This window comes from Musca vetustissima, unplaced genomic scaffold, assembly GCF_032173495.1.
Source record: "Musca vetustissima isolate MV318-11 ecotype Yass unplaced genomic scaffold, APGP_CSIRO_Mvet_v1 utg61474, whole genome shotgun sequence".
Taxonomy (NCBI): domain Eukaryota; kingdom Metazoa; phylum Arthropoda; class Insecta; order Diptera; family Muscidae; genus Musca; species Musca vetustissima.
This window is the reverse complement of record NW_026881516.1, coordinates 1-14,876: the sequence shown is the minus strand read 5'-3', so window position 1 is coordinate 14,876 and position 14,876 is coordinate 1. Positions and strand designations below refer to the sequence as shown.

Here is a 14,876-nt window from a genome sequence, read left to right as displayed (position 1 = left end):
ATGAAATGCTTACACATATTAGCTCACATAGCCCCACACATTCCCCACCTTCCCTACTTTTGTCCCCATTGGCTTTCTTCAAACACACAAAAATATCCAAAAACGGTATCAATAAACAATACAACAACAGAAGTAAAGAAAAAAAGAAATACAAACCGGCATTTATTATCAAACAGCTGAGCGTCAAGGCAAAAATCCATAAATTCCGGAATTTTGGAATTACAGCAAAAGCGAACATTTCTAGCTTATTGGCAATGGAGCTTGAAGACTTTGCTTTTGGGTGTTTTTTTTTTTGGGTTTTCAACTCAACTGTTAAATAACAGTTTGTGGCAAAGAATTTTCGAACATTAATAAGCAGGGGTTTTGGCCAGAAAAATACCAAAACCTTTGTATGTTTTTTTTTGATTTTTGTTTTGGTTGTAAAGAACTTAGGCTAAATGGCCTTTAACGTAAGACTTGTTTTCGACTTTTTTATGGCTAGTAACCAAATTTGTTGTTGTATTTTTTTTATTTTTTTTGGGTATGTTGTCAGTTACCACTTGTTGTGTTTGTTGTTATTATGTAATCGATGCTCTCTGTTATTATTTTTTTTTTTTTTTTTCAATTTATTTTTATAACTATTTGATAAATTTTTTAAAGGCCAAGGTTTTATAAAAAATTTAAATTTTACTTTTTCTTCTTCTTTTGGTAATTATTTTATTATTTTTTTTTACAAAAAAGTTGTTTATATTTTTTTTAATTAATTGTGTTAATAGCCGCTCAATCTTGTTTCAACTTAGACTTTGGGCTTTTATTTTCAAGCCACCAAACTAAATTTTTTCACTACAATTAACAATTTGTTATTTCGTTTGGTTTTGATTTCTTTTTTTTTCTTAAACTAAAACATTGGCACACTCGTTAGGTTTTCTATTATTTTATTTCTTTATTTATCAATTTTCGTTTAATTCGTAATTTTTTCCAATTTTTCCGACTTCCGACCGTTGAGTTTGCGCGCTCAAGTAAATCTGGCAAAAATACGCACAACTTACAACTTTTGCTTTCAAGCAGATGCAGTTTCATGGGCTCTCTTTCAAAGAGAAGGAAAGAGAGAGAGAAGCCATGAGCTTTCAAAGCAGTATTGACAACTTAGCAATTTTATGAAATGAAAAACAAAAGACTTAAGTCACAAACTTGATTTATTAAAACCACATTTTTTCAATGACAAAGCGTGGATTTTTTAACATATATTTTTTCAGAGACCAACACGAGGCGCGGATTAAAAAATATTTTTTTTAGGCACCAACACGAGGCGCTGATTTTTTAAAACATATTTTTTTAGGCACCAACACAAATCGTGGATTTTTATATCCTACACAACTATGCTGTGAAGGTATTAAAGCTTTGTGCAGCCCCAAGAGTTTGTAACGCCGCGAAATATTGGTCCTAGACCCACATTTAAGTATACCGATCGTCGTATCTCGACTAGCTGAGTCGATCTAGACATGTGTGTCCGTCCGTCCGTCGGTCTGTCTGTCCATTATAATTTGTAAACACGATACAGTAAAGATCGGTTAATATTTAGGGGATGAAATAGACCAAAAACTTTATTTTTGTCTGATTTTCTGGTCGCTCCAGAGGCCGCAATTATGGTCCACACATCGTAAATTTTTATATAGAGAAGTGGATCGGGCCAAAGAATAAGCAAGACTGGTTTGATAAAGATCGGTCAATATTGGACCATGACTTTTGTGTGAAAAATGACAAAATTTGTATTCTATAGGGTATATATTTACCCCTGAAGGAAATACACATTATCGTATGTTGTCGGATAAGGGAGTTACACTTAAATATTTACACGTGCTTACGAATTCAGATATTATTTAGTAACCCATTGCCCGGAAATATAGCGATGATCGCTTTGAAATTTTCTATGAGGATCCAGGTATGGTCAAGGACAGCGCCTATAATTTTCGGTGATGACTAGATAATAATTTTTGGATGAAGTGGACCGAAAACTTTTTTTTGTGTTTTTTTTTTTTGAATCGATCTATAGGCCACAATTGAAAGCCGAACAACGCAAACCAGAATGTGGACCAGAAATTAGAAGGGTTGTACTGAAGTTTAGAAATATTTATTGGCATCTAGTCGGTCAAAAGGGTTCCAATATCGCGAAATATTGCCCCAGCTCAGAATATAGAACCACAAAAACTTAGATTTTCTTAGATGAAGTTGTGTAGGCTATCATATGGTCGGCCCCGTTCGACTATACTGCTCCGCTCACTGGTTAATATATATTTTTTCCGGCACCAACACAACCACGCCTTATTTAGGCTTTTGAAAAAATATTCTTTAAAAAATCCACGCCTTGTTTAGGTCTCTAGAAAATATTCTTTAAAAAATCCACGCCTTGTTTAGGTCTCTGGAAAATATTCTTTAAAAAATCCACGCCTTGTTTAGGTCTCTGGAAAATATTCTTTAAAAAATCCACGCCTTGTTTAGGTCTGTGGAAAATATTCTTTAAAAAATCCACGCCTTGTTTAGGTCTGTGGAAAATATTCTTTAAAAAATCCACGCCTTGTTTAGGTCTGTGGAAAATATTCTTTAAAAAATCCACGCCTTGTTTAGGTCTGTGGAAAATATTCTTTAAAAAATCCACGCCTTGTTTAGGACTCTGGAAAATATTCTTTAAAAAATCCACGCCTTGTTTAGGTCTCTGGAAAATATTCTTTAAAAAATCCACGCCTTGTTTAGGTCTCTGGAAAATATTCTTTAAAAAATCCATGCCTTGTTTAGGTCTCTGGAAAATATTCTTTAAAAAATCCACGCCTTGTTTAGGTCCCGGAAAAAATATCCTTAAAAAAGTACTCCTCCTCAAATAAATTCAATGTTGAAGTTATTAACCCTTTATGTGCCGTTTATTAAAAAATTATTTAACTTTGAATTTGGCCTCAAAACCTTGATCCAATAATGCAACATTGAATTTCGAGCCGCAACAAAAAAGTCGGATTGTCGACTTTGTTGTTGCAGCAAATCTATGGCAGCTACCGCCAGCCGAGTGAAACTTTTATGAGGGTGTTCGGTAATTCTAATGAAGCTCTAAATCACTTTGTGACGACACTATCGTTGCGTTTCTCAAAGTCAGGTGGCAATAGGTGGCTAATTTGAAACCGAAATAAAAACAAACAGAAGTGATACCTAATCAATGGAACGTCCGCCCACCTGGAGAGTGAACAGTCACTGTCATGTCATGTCACAACTAACTAACTACCTAACGGACTGACAGAATAGGGTGACTACCAAATTGGGTGTTAATTCTTTTGTTGAATGGGAAAGAAATTGGGAAACCACTAATCAACAAAAAATTTTGATTTTTTTGAAATTGAAATGAAATTTTGTTAAAATATGCGTAACGATGTTGGTTGTCTATCAACATTTCGATTTGTCATATAAAAAGCCAGAATTTTCAATGAATTTCGTTTATTCTAAGAAAAGTCTTCACCGAAGTTAGTGGTTCCGAAAAGGCCTCCCCAAAACAAAAACAAAAAATGTTGTTAAAAAATTTCAAAATAATTTCCAATATTTGTTTATTTATAATTTTAATTAAAGGTGTGAACGATGGTTTTGTTGTTGTTATTGTGTGAAGTTGTTGTAAATAAATGAAAATCTTTGTTTAGGTTTTACAAACGGGAATCCTTTTGTGGGCCTATTCGATCCGAAGTGTGTTGTCATCCAGGGTGATTGTCCCAATGAGAATGTGACATTTTGGCTATATACCAAGTAAGTGGAAAAACAAAGTCGAATGCAGTGGAACATGGATATGGAAAACCAAGTGGTCCACCCAAAAATATTTTTTTCGGGATTTTTTATAGAATATTTTTCCGAAACCTAAACAAGGCGTGGATTTTTTAAGGAATATTTTTTAGGGACCTAAACATAATGCGGATTTTTGAAAGAATATTTTTCAGGGACCTAAACAAGGCGTGGATTTTTTAAAGAATGTTTCTTTCCGGCACCGAAACAAGGCGTGGATTTTTTTAAGAATGTTTTTCCGGCACCTAAACAAAGCGTGGATTTTTTAAAGAACATTTTGGATATTTTTTTCCGGCACCTAAACAAGGCGTGGATTTTTTAAAGAATATTTTTGGATATATTTTTTCCGGCACATAAACAAGGCGTGGATTTTTTAAAGAATATTTTTTCCGGCACCTAAACAAGGCGTGGATTTTTTAAAGAATATTTTTGGATATTTTTTTTTTCCGGCACATAAACAAGGCGTGGATTTTTTAAAGAATATTTTTGGATATATTTTTTCCGGCACATAAACAAGGCGTGGATTTTTTAAAGAATATTTTTGGATATATTTTTTCCGGCACCTAAACAAGGCGTGGATTTTTTAAAGAATATTTTTGGATATATTTTTTCCGGCACCTAAACAAGGCGTGGCGTTTTTAAAGAATATTTCCTCCTTCCATATCCTTTCAGTGAAACTCAAAATACTCCCCTTAAATTGGATCCATTAAATCTATCACCGGACCTCTTTAAGCCTGCCAAACCTCTGTACATAATTTTACATGGCTATACCGGAGATCGTGATTTCTCACCAAATACCTATATACGTCCAGCTCTGTTAGAAACTCAAGATGTCTATGTGATTTCGGTGGATTATGGTCCTTTGGTTCCATACCCCTGCTATTTTGCAGCGGTGCAAAATCTACCCCTGGCCAGTAAATGTTTGGGTCATCTAATCAACACCATGGTCGATCAGAATATTGTGGAAAATGACAGCATCCATATTATTGGTTTTAGTTTGGGGGCTCAGGTGGCAGGGCAGACGGCAAATTATCTCAAGAGGCGTTTGAAAAGGATTACGGGTAAGTTTGTCATACTACATATGTGTTCCCTGATTTTTAATTTACTTTCTCTGATGGGGTTTTTCTAGGTTTGGACCCCGCCAAGCCCATGTTTGTAACGGTGGGTTCCGATCGCAAGCTGGATGCCACCGATGCCGAATTTGTCGATGTCATACATACCGATGTATTGGGTCGTGGCATGTTGAGATCTATGGGCCATGTGGATTTTTATCCAAATATAGGTCCCTACCAGCCGGGCTGTCAAATGGATAATATGGAGGGTAAGGGGAGGAGGCAAAACTTTTTTGGAAATTAATTAAAACATTATTATATTTGTAGATCCCGGTAGCTGTAATCACGATCGTGCCCCTCAATACTATGCTGAATCGATACGCAACCCAGAGGGATTTTGGGCCTATGCATGTCCTAGTTGGCTGCACAATATTTTTGGTCTGTGCAATCCATATTCGAATGATGAAATTATGGGTCATCGGGTAAAGAGGAGGTAAGGATGTCGATACACAAGGGGTAGATTTTTTAAAAAATATTTTTTTGGGTCCCTCTACAAGGCTTGTAAATTAAAAAAATATTTTTTATTTCACATTTTCAGTGCCTCCGGTTCCTATTTCCTGAAAACGCACGACAAATCACCCTTTGCCATGGGCAAACTGGTATCGCAAAATATGAATGGCCGACGTCAGCCCATGCTCTACGATTACAAGGATATTTACGATGAAGATTTCGAGCCTCAGCTGCGTAAGGCATTCATTGATTGGACCGATTATGATTTTGTAGAATTTCGAAAAATGACACATTTCGATGAGCGGCACAGTAGCAGTAGTAGCGTCACAGTAGCAAAATACTGAGAATAGCGAAGCAAAAAACACGACAACCAGCATGTACGAGACGTGCATTTGTTTTAGAACTGAAACACATAAAAAGACAAACTTGACCTAATTAGATATAGATTAATAATATTTATTTGTAGATTTTAATTTGAAAATAAAAAAAACAAAACAATTTTCATATTTATATTGAAAGCCATAACAAAATGAAAGTTTGTTGTAATATTGAAGTTCGGGAGAGATGTTAGTAACGAAACACATTCTGTGGTTGGTGGTTGGATGTAAGGCTAGCGAAGTTTTTTTATTTCTAATTGGAATTCAAATTAATTCTCGATTGAAGTGTTATTTAGATTTGAACTTAATACGGCCTTTCCATGTTATTTTGCCGAAAATAAATGCCCCAATAAGGATGTTGGATTTTGGCTGTACAAAAAGTTAGTATAACCTCAATGTATAAAAATATAAATAATTCCATAAATTATCCTCTTTTTCTTTAATAGGAATTCTCCCAACACTCCCCTACTCTTGGATCCCTTAAATATAACAACGGACATATTTCAACCCAGCCAACCGGGCTTGGAAATTTTAATCCATGGTCTAAGTTTAAATAAGGATAAATCTCCTAATGCCGAAGTTCGCCCCTTACTATTGGAATATGTGGATGTTGATGTGATCAGTGTGGATTATGAGCCGTTGGCTACATTACCATGTCTTTATCCCTGGGCCATAGAAAATACTCATGTTGTGGCCAAGTGTTTGGCGGAATTTTTAAAGAAGCTTGTAGAAATGGAAATGTATAAACCAGAAGCCATACACATAATTGGTTTCAGTTTGGGTGCCCAAATTGCAGGCTTGGCGGCAAATCATATGGATTTTCGAATAGGCAAGATAACAGGTAAAATATCCATGCCTTGTTTTAGACCGCAAAAAATATTTTATAAAAAATACATTATATAGAACCTAAAAATATTTACTTTTACTACTTGTTTAATTTCTATTTTCTTCTTAAACAGGCCTCGATCCTGCTGCATGGGGTTTTACATCCGCCGATCCGAAGGACAAATTGGATCCCACGGATGCCGACTTTGTTGATATTATACACACCGATCCATATTTGTTTTCATTTATATCACCCATTGGCCATGCCGATTTTTATCCAAATTTGGAATCGATCGTTCAACCGGGTTGTAGTTTTTTCGAGGAGAGAAGTATTTTGAAAATAGAATTGAATAATTCCTCACTCTATTTTTTCTTTGTTTTCTTCCTTAGGAAATTGCAATCATTTTCGTTCGGTGATCTATTATGCCGAATCGATTACAACGGAATTGGGATTTTGGTCGTATTATTGTGGTGACTTTGTCCATTACATTTTGAATCAATGCCATCATTTCGATGTGGAGAATCAATTGATGGGCTATTATGTCAGTGATAAGTGAGTAGAGAAATAATTTGCATTTCCTTTGTCAGATGTGTTCTATTCGTTTTCTTTCAGAGCCCGCGGTTCGTATTTCCTTTCCACCGGCTCGTCATCACCATTTGCCTTGGGTACTCCAGCCCAGACGGAGTTAGTTGTAGTTAATGGTATAGTCCAAACTATAACGGGATCATAGTTTTTTGCATAAACTATGTTGAGCATTTAATATTAAAAAAATAATCCAAAAAAAAGTAAAAATCTACGCCTTGTTTGTGTCCAAAAATTTATTCCTTAAACCAGTGAGCGGAGTAGTATAGTGAGACGTAGCCGACTATATGATATCCTATACAACATCCACGAAAATCTAACTTTCTGTGGTTATACATTCTGAGCTTTGGCAATATTTCGAGATATTTGCACCCTCTTGTCCGACTAGAGGTCAACAAATATTACTAATATTCAATACAGCTCTTCTAATTACTTCACAGATTCCCTTCACCGTAGGTTGTGTTGTGATGTTCGGCTTTCAAGTGTGACCTATAGATCTACTCTATAAAACACAAAAAATTAAGTTTTCGGTCCACTTCATCCCAATATTATTACCTGGTCGTTAAGCCTTGTCTTAGACCCAAGAAAATCCATGTGTTAGGTCCCAATAAATATTCTTTATAAAACTCACGCCTTGTCTTAAATCCCAAACAAATTCAGCATCGTTTGCCTAGCCCGTAATGGAAGTAATGTGTATACCAGCCGGGATACTTTCCATATTGCTCAATAAGGCTAAGAAGTGGTTCTCTATGTCCAGTAATGTGTTAGCGTGAGCTTGTACTTTTGATACCGTTTGAGGCTGAAAATGTCAAGGTATACCTATTTCATTCATTTCCCGACTTTGGTTTTATGTTATTTTAGAATTTTGTTTAATTTTTTTCTGAATCCATGAATCATCGATTAAATGGATGACAATTTATCGGCCGCGACACAGCATCCTTACCATGGTATGCACATTACAACTCAAGCTCCGTTCGAATACATACGCTCCCTGACTGCAAACAATTAAACACTGATAGGCACAAGGTCGCGTAACATCCCAGCATTAAGAAGTAGTCCTTCAGGGTAATGGTTTATTTAGTGCCGTCAATATTCCCCTCGTCATCTCAAGAATTATTGGTATTCCGTTATTTCCAGAGAGGCATTGCCATTAAACCCCCACAGTTTTTTTTTAATTCCCTGCTACCCACTATATATCCGCAACCTGTGGATGTGTCCGATACCATTCGGCAATGCTTCCAACTGACAAATATAAGGATTAATTTTCAATGACAGTTTATGAATACGCATAAGTTTGTGCTCTAGAAGGCCGACAGGAGGTCTTCCGTATACTGTGGTCTTCTGGCTATAGAATAGAGTCTTCTGGCTATACAGGCCCACAAAAAATATTCTTTTGAAGGTTTTTTTAGATAGAAAGCCCTACGAGGCCTTCTAGAAGATATTTTTTAAATCTTCTACAAAATGGAGAGCTTTATAAAGGATAGGATACAAGATCTTCCATAGATATTAGACCTCCTCAAGAGGTCATATAAAATATTCATGTCCTCTATCACTAGAGGATCTACAGAAGGCTGAAAGACTCAGAAAAAATATTCCATTGAAAATGGGCTACAGAAGGCTTAGTAGATCGAATGACTTACGAGGTCCTCTAGAATATATTTTTTTAATTTTTTTTTTTACAAAATTGAGAGCTTTATAGAGGTTAGGATACAATATCGTACATAGATATTAAACCTCCGCAAGATATTATTCTAAAATAATATACATCTTCTGGCAATAGACGACATACAGGAAGTCTTCTGGCCAAAGGAGGGCCCACAGAGGGTATTCATGTCCTCTATCACTTAAGGATCTCCATAAGGTATTTTGCAGCTGGGAGACCTCAAAAAATATTCCATTGAAAACGAAAGGCTTATTAGAACGAATGCCTTATGAGGCCTTCTAAAAGATACATCTATTTTCAATATTCTATAAATTTAGATATTTATAGAGGATAGGATATAGTGAGAATGCTTCTAAAAGGTCAGATCTTCTAAAAAGAAGCCATCCAGGAGGCTTTTTTTATAGAAGATCTGTAGAAGATATGTCCTCTTTTGAATGTACCACAACTACATAATTTATTCTGCTACCCCTGCCTAGACTTCTTTCGTCCGTCAGGACGAAAGGCGAAATATTGTGAAGGTCATTACTTCATCTGACGCCAACAGACCGTCGATAGCGAACGCGATGAAATGCAACAAAGTCCTACTCCAACCTCCTGCAATTTCGGATAGTGAAGGGCTTCTTCATAAGCAAACCCCTTCGTTTCTGATAGAAACTGTTACAAGAACAACCGGTTGAAATAGAAAATAGACGTCCTGGAAGTTTTCTATATCTGTAGCTCCAAAAATCTTCTACAAGAAAAATACTAGCTAATTTATTAAGAAAACAAGTAAAAAAGTATCAATCGGTGTTGCCGGCAGGTGGACTAAACTTCGGACTTGATATGGGCTTGGTAAAGATAATAGGTTGTGCAAAGTTTGGTTCAAATCAGGCAAATTGACCGCATGTAAGAGAGGTACCAGAAGGAGTAGACTTCATATAGGCTCGGTAAACATAATAGGTTGTACAAATCGGACAATCCATTTTCTGATATTGGAATTTATAAATATTGAAATTTCTGATAATTTATGTGGGAGATATCAGAAGTATTGGTCCACTAATCCATATTCGGACTTCATGTAGGCTTGGTAAAGATAATAGGTTGTACAAAGTTTGTTTCAAAACGGATAGTCGATTCGCATATTATGAAATTAATTTTTAATATAATTTTGACCATTTTGTGGGGAAGGTACCAAAAGCAGTGGACCGATATTTCCCGTCTTCGAACTTGAACTAAGTTTGGAAGAAATATTACGATGTGCAAAGTGTGGATGAAATCGGTTACTTCCTTCGAAAGTTATTGAGCGCACCAGCCGGCCAGACAGACGGACGAACGTTTGTAAATCGATTCCAATTTGTCTGAAATGGATTTGGTCCAAAGAAACATGGAGTGTAAATCCAATATTTCATTAGGCACATTTAGGTCCTGAATGTTGGATATAGCTGTAGCTCCAGAAGACTTAAACGGCTTTTACATTAGAATTTTTTACCGGGTTAACCTACTTTATGAGGATTTATTTGACATATATGCAAAGGAATTGACAATTGAAACCCACTGGGTTAACGAAATCCGGTTAAACGTAAACGTACTATTATACAAGAAATTGGCCTGACATTAATGGGACTTTTTTCCAATTGTCAAAAAAATTAAATAAATTACCTGATAAAGGTCATCAAGAGGTGCCATAGCCGAGCCTAATGCTCGCCGAACATGGACAGAAACTTAATGCTATACTTGATGCAGTTCTCCATTTAAGTGAGATCAATCTTCGTTAGGTTACGCATCCTCTTCTCGTTGGCATTTTAATCCAAACTTCAGAATTCGCTGAGTGATAATCTCATAAAGGAATTACAAATTCAATCGGTATGGGAATTGTCTGTTCTGGGCTTTCCTGGATTCTTTAAAATTTTCAAATTACTTCGTAACTTCCAATATCGCCCATCTACGACACATTGAAACTAATTCAACAGGGGTTATCAATTTCCCTTTGAATTCCCTCTATGCTTCTTCTTACTAGTCGGCTTTTCACAGCAACAGCTGTTAGTTTGTTTATTTATCTGCTACTGATAACTTCGTTCATTCATTCGAATTTTCTTATCAGAGTGAGATTCCGTTTGCCAAAAAATAGTAAAATATTGAAATTTATTTCAATATATTTCGATTTATAAAGTTTCGTGTAGTGTACAACAAAGTGTCGTGACTAACCATGTATAACCGTTGGCAGCATTTACAAAATCTGAAAACAATTTTCCTCAAATCCGTCGAATCGGTGCGGCCGCATAATTTATTGTCTTCGCGTAATAATTACAATTTGGAACCGCGTTCGGAAGGTGATCGAACAATTATACAGCTGCAGGGTAAACGGGTGGATATCACCCATAAACAGTGTCATGCAGTGGGTTTTGGTAAAGCCGTATTGGGTATGGCGGTGGAATTGGAAAAAGCATTGGGCGACACACTGAAGCAGGGCATATTGAGTATACCAAAGGTAAGTAAATAATCGTATTTGTTATCGATAATTCTATGAGAAACGAGTTATCGTTTAGAGGGCTATAAAGAGAATGGTGGTTGCCTTGGATAGTACAGCGGTTAATTGTATAAGTTGGGATACAAAAATTATCGTATATACAGGCATCAAATCGAATATTGAAAATAAATATCGAAATTGAACAGATGTTTAGTTGCTGTTGTTTTGTTTTTGTATTTCATTTTGTAAACAAAACGAAGCGCCTAATTTTTTTATATCTTCAAAATTAACAAAGTGAAAATTTCTTTGAATATTATATTAAAATCGCAAACCCTTCGAAGCACCATGGAACGACCAAAATTATATACCACCTTGCGGCAAATGCGCCAGGCTGAAAAGTTACAAAATCAAAAGGTTCCTTCGGCAGCAGCCACTGCTGACAATATTCCCTCCTTACCAAGCGAAACAACGAAGAAACTAAATTTCGGGGTTACCTATAATGTTTTTAAGAATCTGCTCCCTTTGAATGTCAATGATTCGATTTTACCCTCCCCACCACAACAACAATCATCTTCAAGGACTGGTAAAGTTGCAAAATCCGCCGATACCTCATTACAGCCAAATTTGCGTGACTATTTAAAACCAATGCCAGCACTAACTCACTGGGTCCCCGAACCGGAGTTATCTTTGCAATTTGATTATTCTCGTGGTTTTGATGTATATCAAAATTTGGATTAATTTATTTTATATATATTTTTCTTAAATTATATTTTATTAATAAATACCAAAATTAAATTTTTAAAGAATGTTTTTATGGGTGCCAAACAAGGCGTGGATTTTTTAAAGAATAGTTTTTAGGGTTCTATACAAAGGGTGGATCTTTTAAAGAATATTTTTTAGGGTTCTATCAATGCGTGGAGTTTTTAAAGAATATTTTTAGGGTCTCAAACAAAGCGTGGATTTTTTAAAGAATATTTTTAGGGTCTCAAACAAGGCGTGGACTTTTTAAAGAATATTTTTTTGGGTACCCAAACAAGGCGTGGATTTTTTAAAGAATATTTTTTTGGGTACCCAAACAAGGCGTGGATTTTTTAAAGAATATTTTTAGGGTCTCAAACAAGGCGTGGACTTTTTAAAGAATATTTTTTTGGGTACCCAAACAAGGCGTGGATTTTTTAAAGAATATTTTTAGGGTCTCAAACAAGGCGTGGACTTTTTAAAGAATATTTTTTGTGTACCCAAACAAGGCGTGGATTTTTTAAAGAATATTTTTAGGGTCTCAAACAAGGCGTGGACTTTTTAAAGAATATTTTTAGGGTCTCAAACAAGGCGTGGACTTTTTAAAGAATATTTTTAGGGTCTCAAACAAGGTGTGGACTTTTTAAAGAATATTTTTTTGGGTACCCAAACAAGGCGTGGATTTTTTAAAAAAATATTTTTAGGGTCTCAAACAAGGCGTGGATTTTTAAAAAAATATTTTTAGGGTCTCAAACAAGGCGTGGATTTTTTAATAAATATTTTTAGGGTCTCAAACAAGGCGTGGATTTTTAAAAAAATATTTTTAGGGTCTCAAACAAGGCGTGGATTTTTTAATAAATATTTTTAGGGTCTCAAACAAGGCGTGGATTTTTTATGTTTTTAGTTTTTAGGGTCTCAAACAAGGCGTGGATTTTTTATGTTTTTAGTTTTTAGGGTCTCAAACAAGGCGTGGATCTTTAAAATAATAGTTTTAGGGTCTCCAACAAGGCGTGGATCTTTTAAAGAATAGTTTTTAGGGTCTCAAACAAGGCATGGATCTTTAAAGGAATAGTTTTTAGGGTCTCAAACAAGGCCTGAATCTTTTAAAGAATAGTTTTTAGGGTCTCAAACTAGGCGTGGATCTTTTAAAGAATAGTTTTTAGGGTCTCAAACAAGGAGTGGATCTTTTAAAGAATTGTTTTTAGGGTCTCAAACAAGGCGTGTATCTTTTAAAGAATTGTTTTTAGGGTCTCAAACAAGGCGTGGATTGTTTAAAGAATTGTTTTTAGGGTCTCAAACATGGCATGGATCTTTTAAAGAATAGTTTTTAGGGTCTAAAACAAGGCCTTGATCTTGTTAAGAATAGTTTTTAGGGTCTAAAACAAGGATTGGATTTGTCTATTTAACGAAAATCGAATTGGTGCAGATTTTAAGTGACTTCAAAATACAAACTAACCTCAAAAAATAATTTTTAAGTAAAGCTAAGTGTAAGAATAATTGTAAGTTCAAATTTAGTTATACTTTTTAAATTTGCATAAAATACTTCTGTTTACACTTTTTTGATCGTCTTTCTAGGGTAGTCAACAGCAATTTCGTGAAATTAAGGAAATGTGCCTCAAAGAGGACACCGTGTTTAGGGTCTATGAAGGAGCTGAAAACAATCAACCCGATATGATAGCCTTAAAGGCGGCCAAAGAAATCAAGTCCCTTGCGGAATCATTAAATGAAAATGATATTCTCTTCGTTTTAATTTCGGGAGGTGGTTCAGCTTTACTACCACTCCCCAAAGATCCGATAACTTTAACAGAAAAAATGCAACTAATAAAAAACCTGTCCAACAAAGGAGCTTCCATACAAGAAATGAATCAGGTTCGCATTGCCTTATCATCGATAAAGGGTGGCCAATTGGCAATGGCTGCCAGCAAAGCTTCAGCGGTAATCTCCTTTGTGATAAGTGATATAGTTGGTGATCCAGTTGATTTGATTGCCAGTGGACCCACATGGGTTTCAACGACTTCAACCCCGAAGCAAACCAGCCCTGAAGAAATTCTGCATAAATACGAGCTATGGCAGGATTTGCCGGAACATGTGAAAATTTTAATTACCACTGGAAATGATGGGGAAGTGATTTCGCAACAGAATAATTCAATTTATGTGGTGGGAGATAATCGTGTGGCCACATCGGCTGCAGTCTCCGAGGCCATGAATTGTAATTATAATCCATTTATTGCATCCACCACCATGCAGGGAGATGTACAGGATCTCACCAAGACCTATTGTGATTTTTTGGCGGCAATTTATGATTTCCAGGAAGGCCTCATTGAGGAATATGAACTGAGGAAGAGATTTCCATTTGATTCAAGGATTTTTCAACATTTCCTAAAAACCCTGCTGATGTGTCAGAAATCGAAGAAGCCTCTAATGCTAATTACGGCTGGGGAACCCACGGTGAAGGTTGGTCAACCTCTTTTAATTTATTTTTTTAAAGGAAATATTTAATTTTATTTTGGTATATTTTAGGTCTCGGGTTCTGGTCTTGGTGGCCGTAATCAAGAATTGGCGTTGCGATTGTCACTGGAGTTTTATCGCCAAGAACGTTTGCGAAACGTTTGTTTCCTTAGTGCCGGTACTGATGGCATTGATGGACCCACGAATGCTGCTGGTGCATTGGCGTGTTCTGAAGTCGTCAAAGACTTCTTGGAGTTGAATTCCAAAAATATTTGTGATTTGGAATCATTTATCAATAACAATGATTCATATAATTTTTATAAAGGAGTTAAGCAGGGAGATTATCATGTGGTCACAGGACATACAGGGACTAATGTTATGGATCTGCATTTCTTTTTATTGTTATAAAAGCAATGTGCAATAAACTAAGTTGTAAATAATTTAA

General features: G+C 35.7%; 2 protein-coding genes across 2 annotated transcripts; both read left to right on the top strand.

The window, feature by feature from the left end:
• Positions 1 to 3,653: 3,653 nt before the first annotated feature.
• Positions 3,654 to 7,284, top strand: LOC133327424 (uncharacterized; the record flags this gene model as incomplete). The annotated part of the gene is made up of 10 exons (XM_061535978.1): positions 3,654 to 3,756; positions 4,462 to 4,850; positions 4,919 to 5,110; positions 5,169 to 5,334; positions 5,440 to 5,660; positions 5,772 to 5,792; positions 6,159 to 6,569; positions 6,688 to 6,882; positions 6,944 to 7,106; positions 7,167 to 7,284. Coding segments are annotated over 10 exons (1,979 nt in total), but the record flags the coding sequence as incomplete, so codon positions are not given.
• A 3,700-nt stretch (positions 7,285 to 10,984) lies between these two features.
• On the top strand, positions 10,985 to 14,839 carry LOC133327423 (glycerate kinase-like). Its single transcript, XM_061535977.1, has 3 exons — positions 10,985 to 11,266; positions 13,559 to 14,437; positions 14,504 to 14,839. Exons 1-3 carry the CDS (start codon positions 10,985 to 10,987, stop codon positions 14,837 to 14,839), a joined length of 1,497 nt encoding a protein of 498 aa, XP_061391961.1.
• Positions 14,840 to 14,876: the final 37 nt, after the last annotated feature.

What these genes read in the sequence shown, in the direction of transcription:
- LOC133327423 (XM_061535977.1), top strand. Translation starts at nt 10,985, where the DNA reads ATGTATAACCGTTGGCAGCATTTACAAAATCTGAAAACAATTTTCCTC. An exon ending in GCATATTGAGTATACCAAAG is followed by an intron (nt 11,267 to 13,558) that starts GTAAGTAAATAA and finishes TCGTCTTTCTAG; the next exon opens with GGTAGTCAACAGCAATTTCG. An exon ending in CTGGGGAACCCACGGTGAAG is followed by an intron (nt 14,438 to 14,503) that starts GTTGGTCAACCT and finishes GGTATATTTTAG; the next exon opens with GTCTCGGGTTCTGGTCTTGG.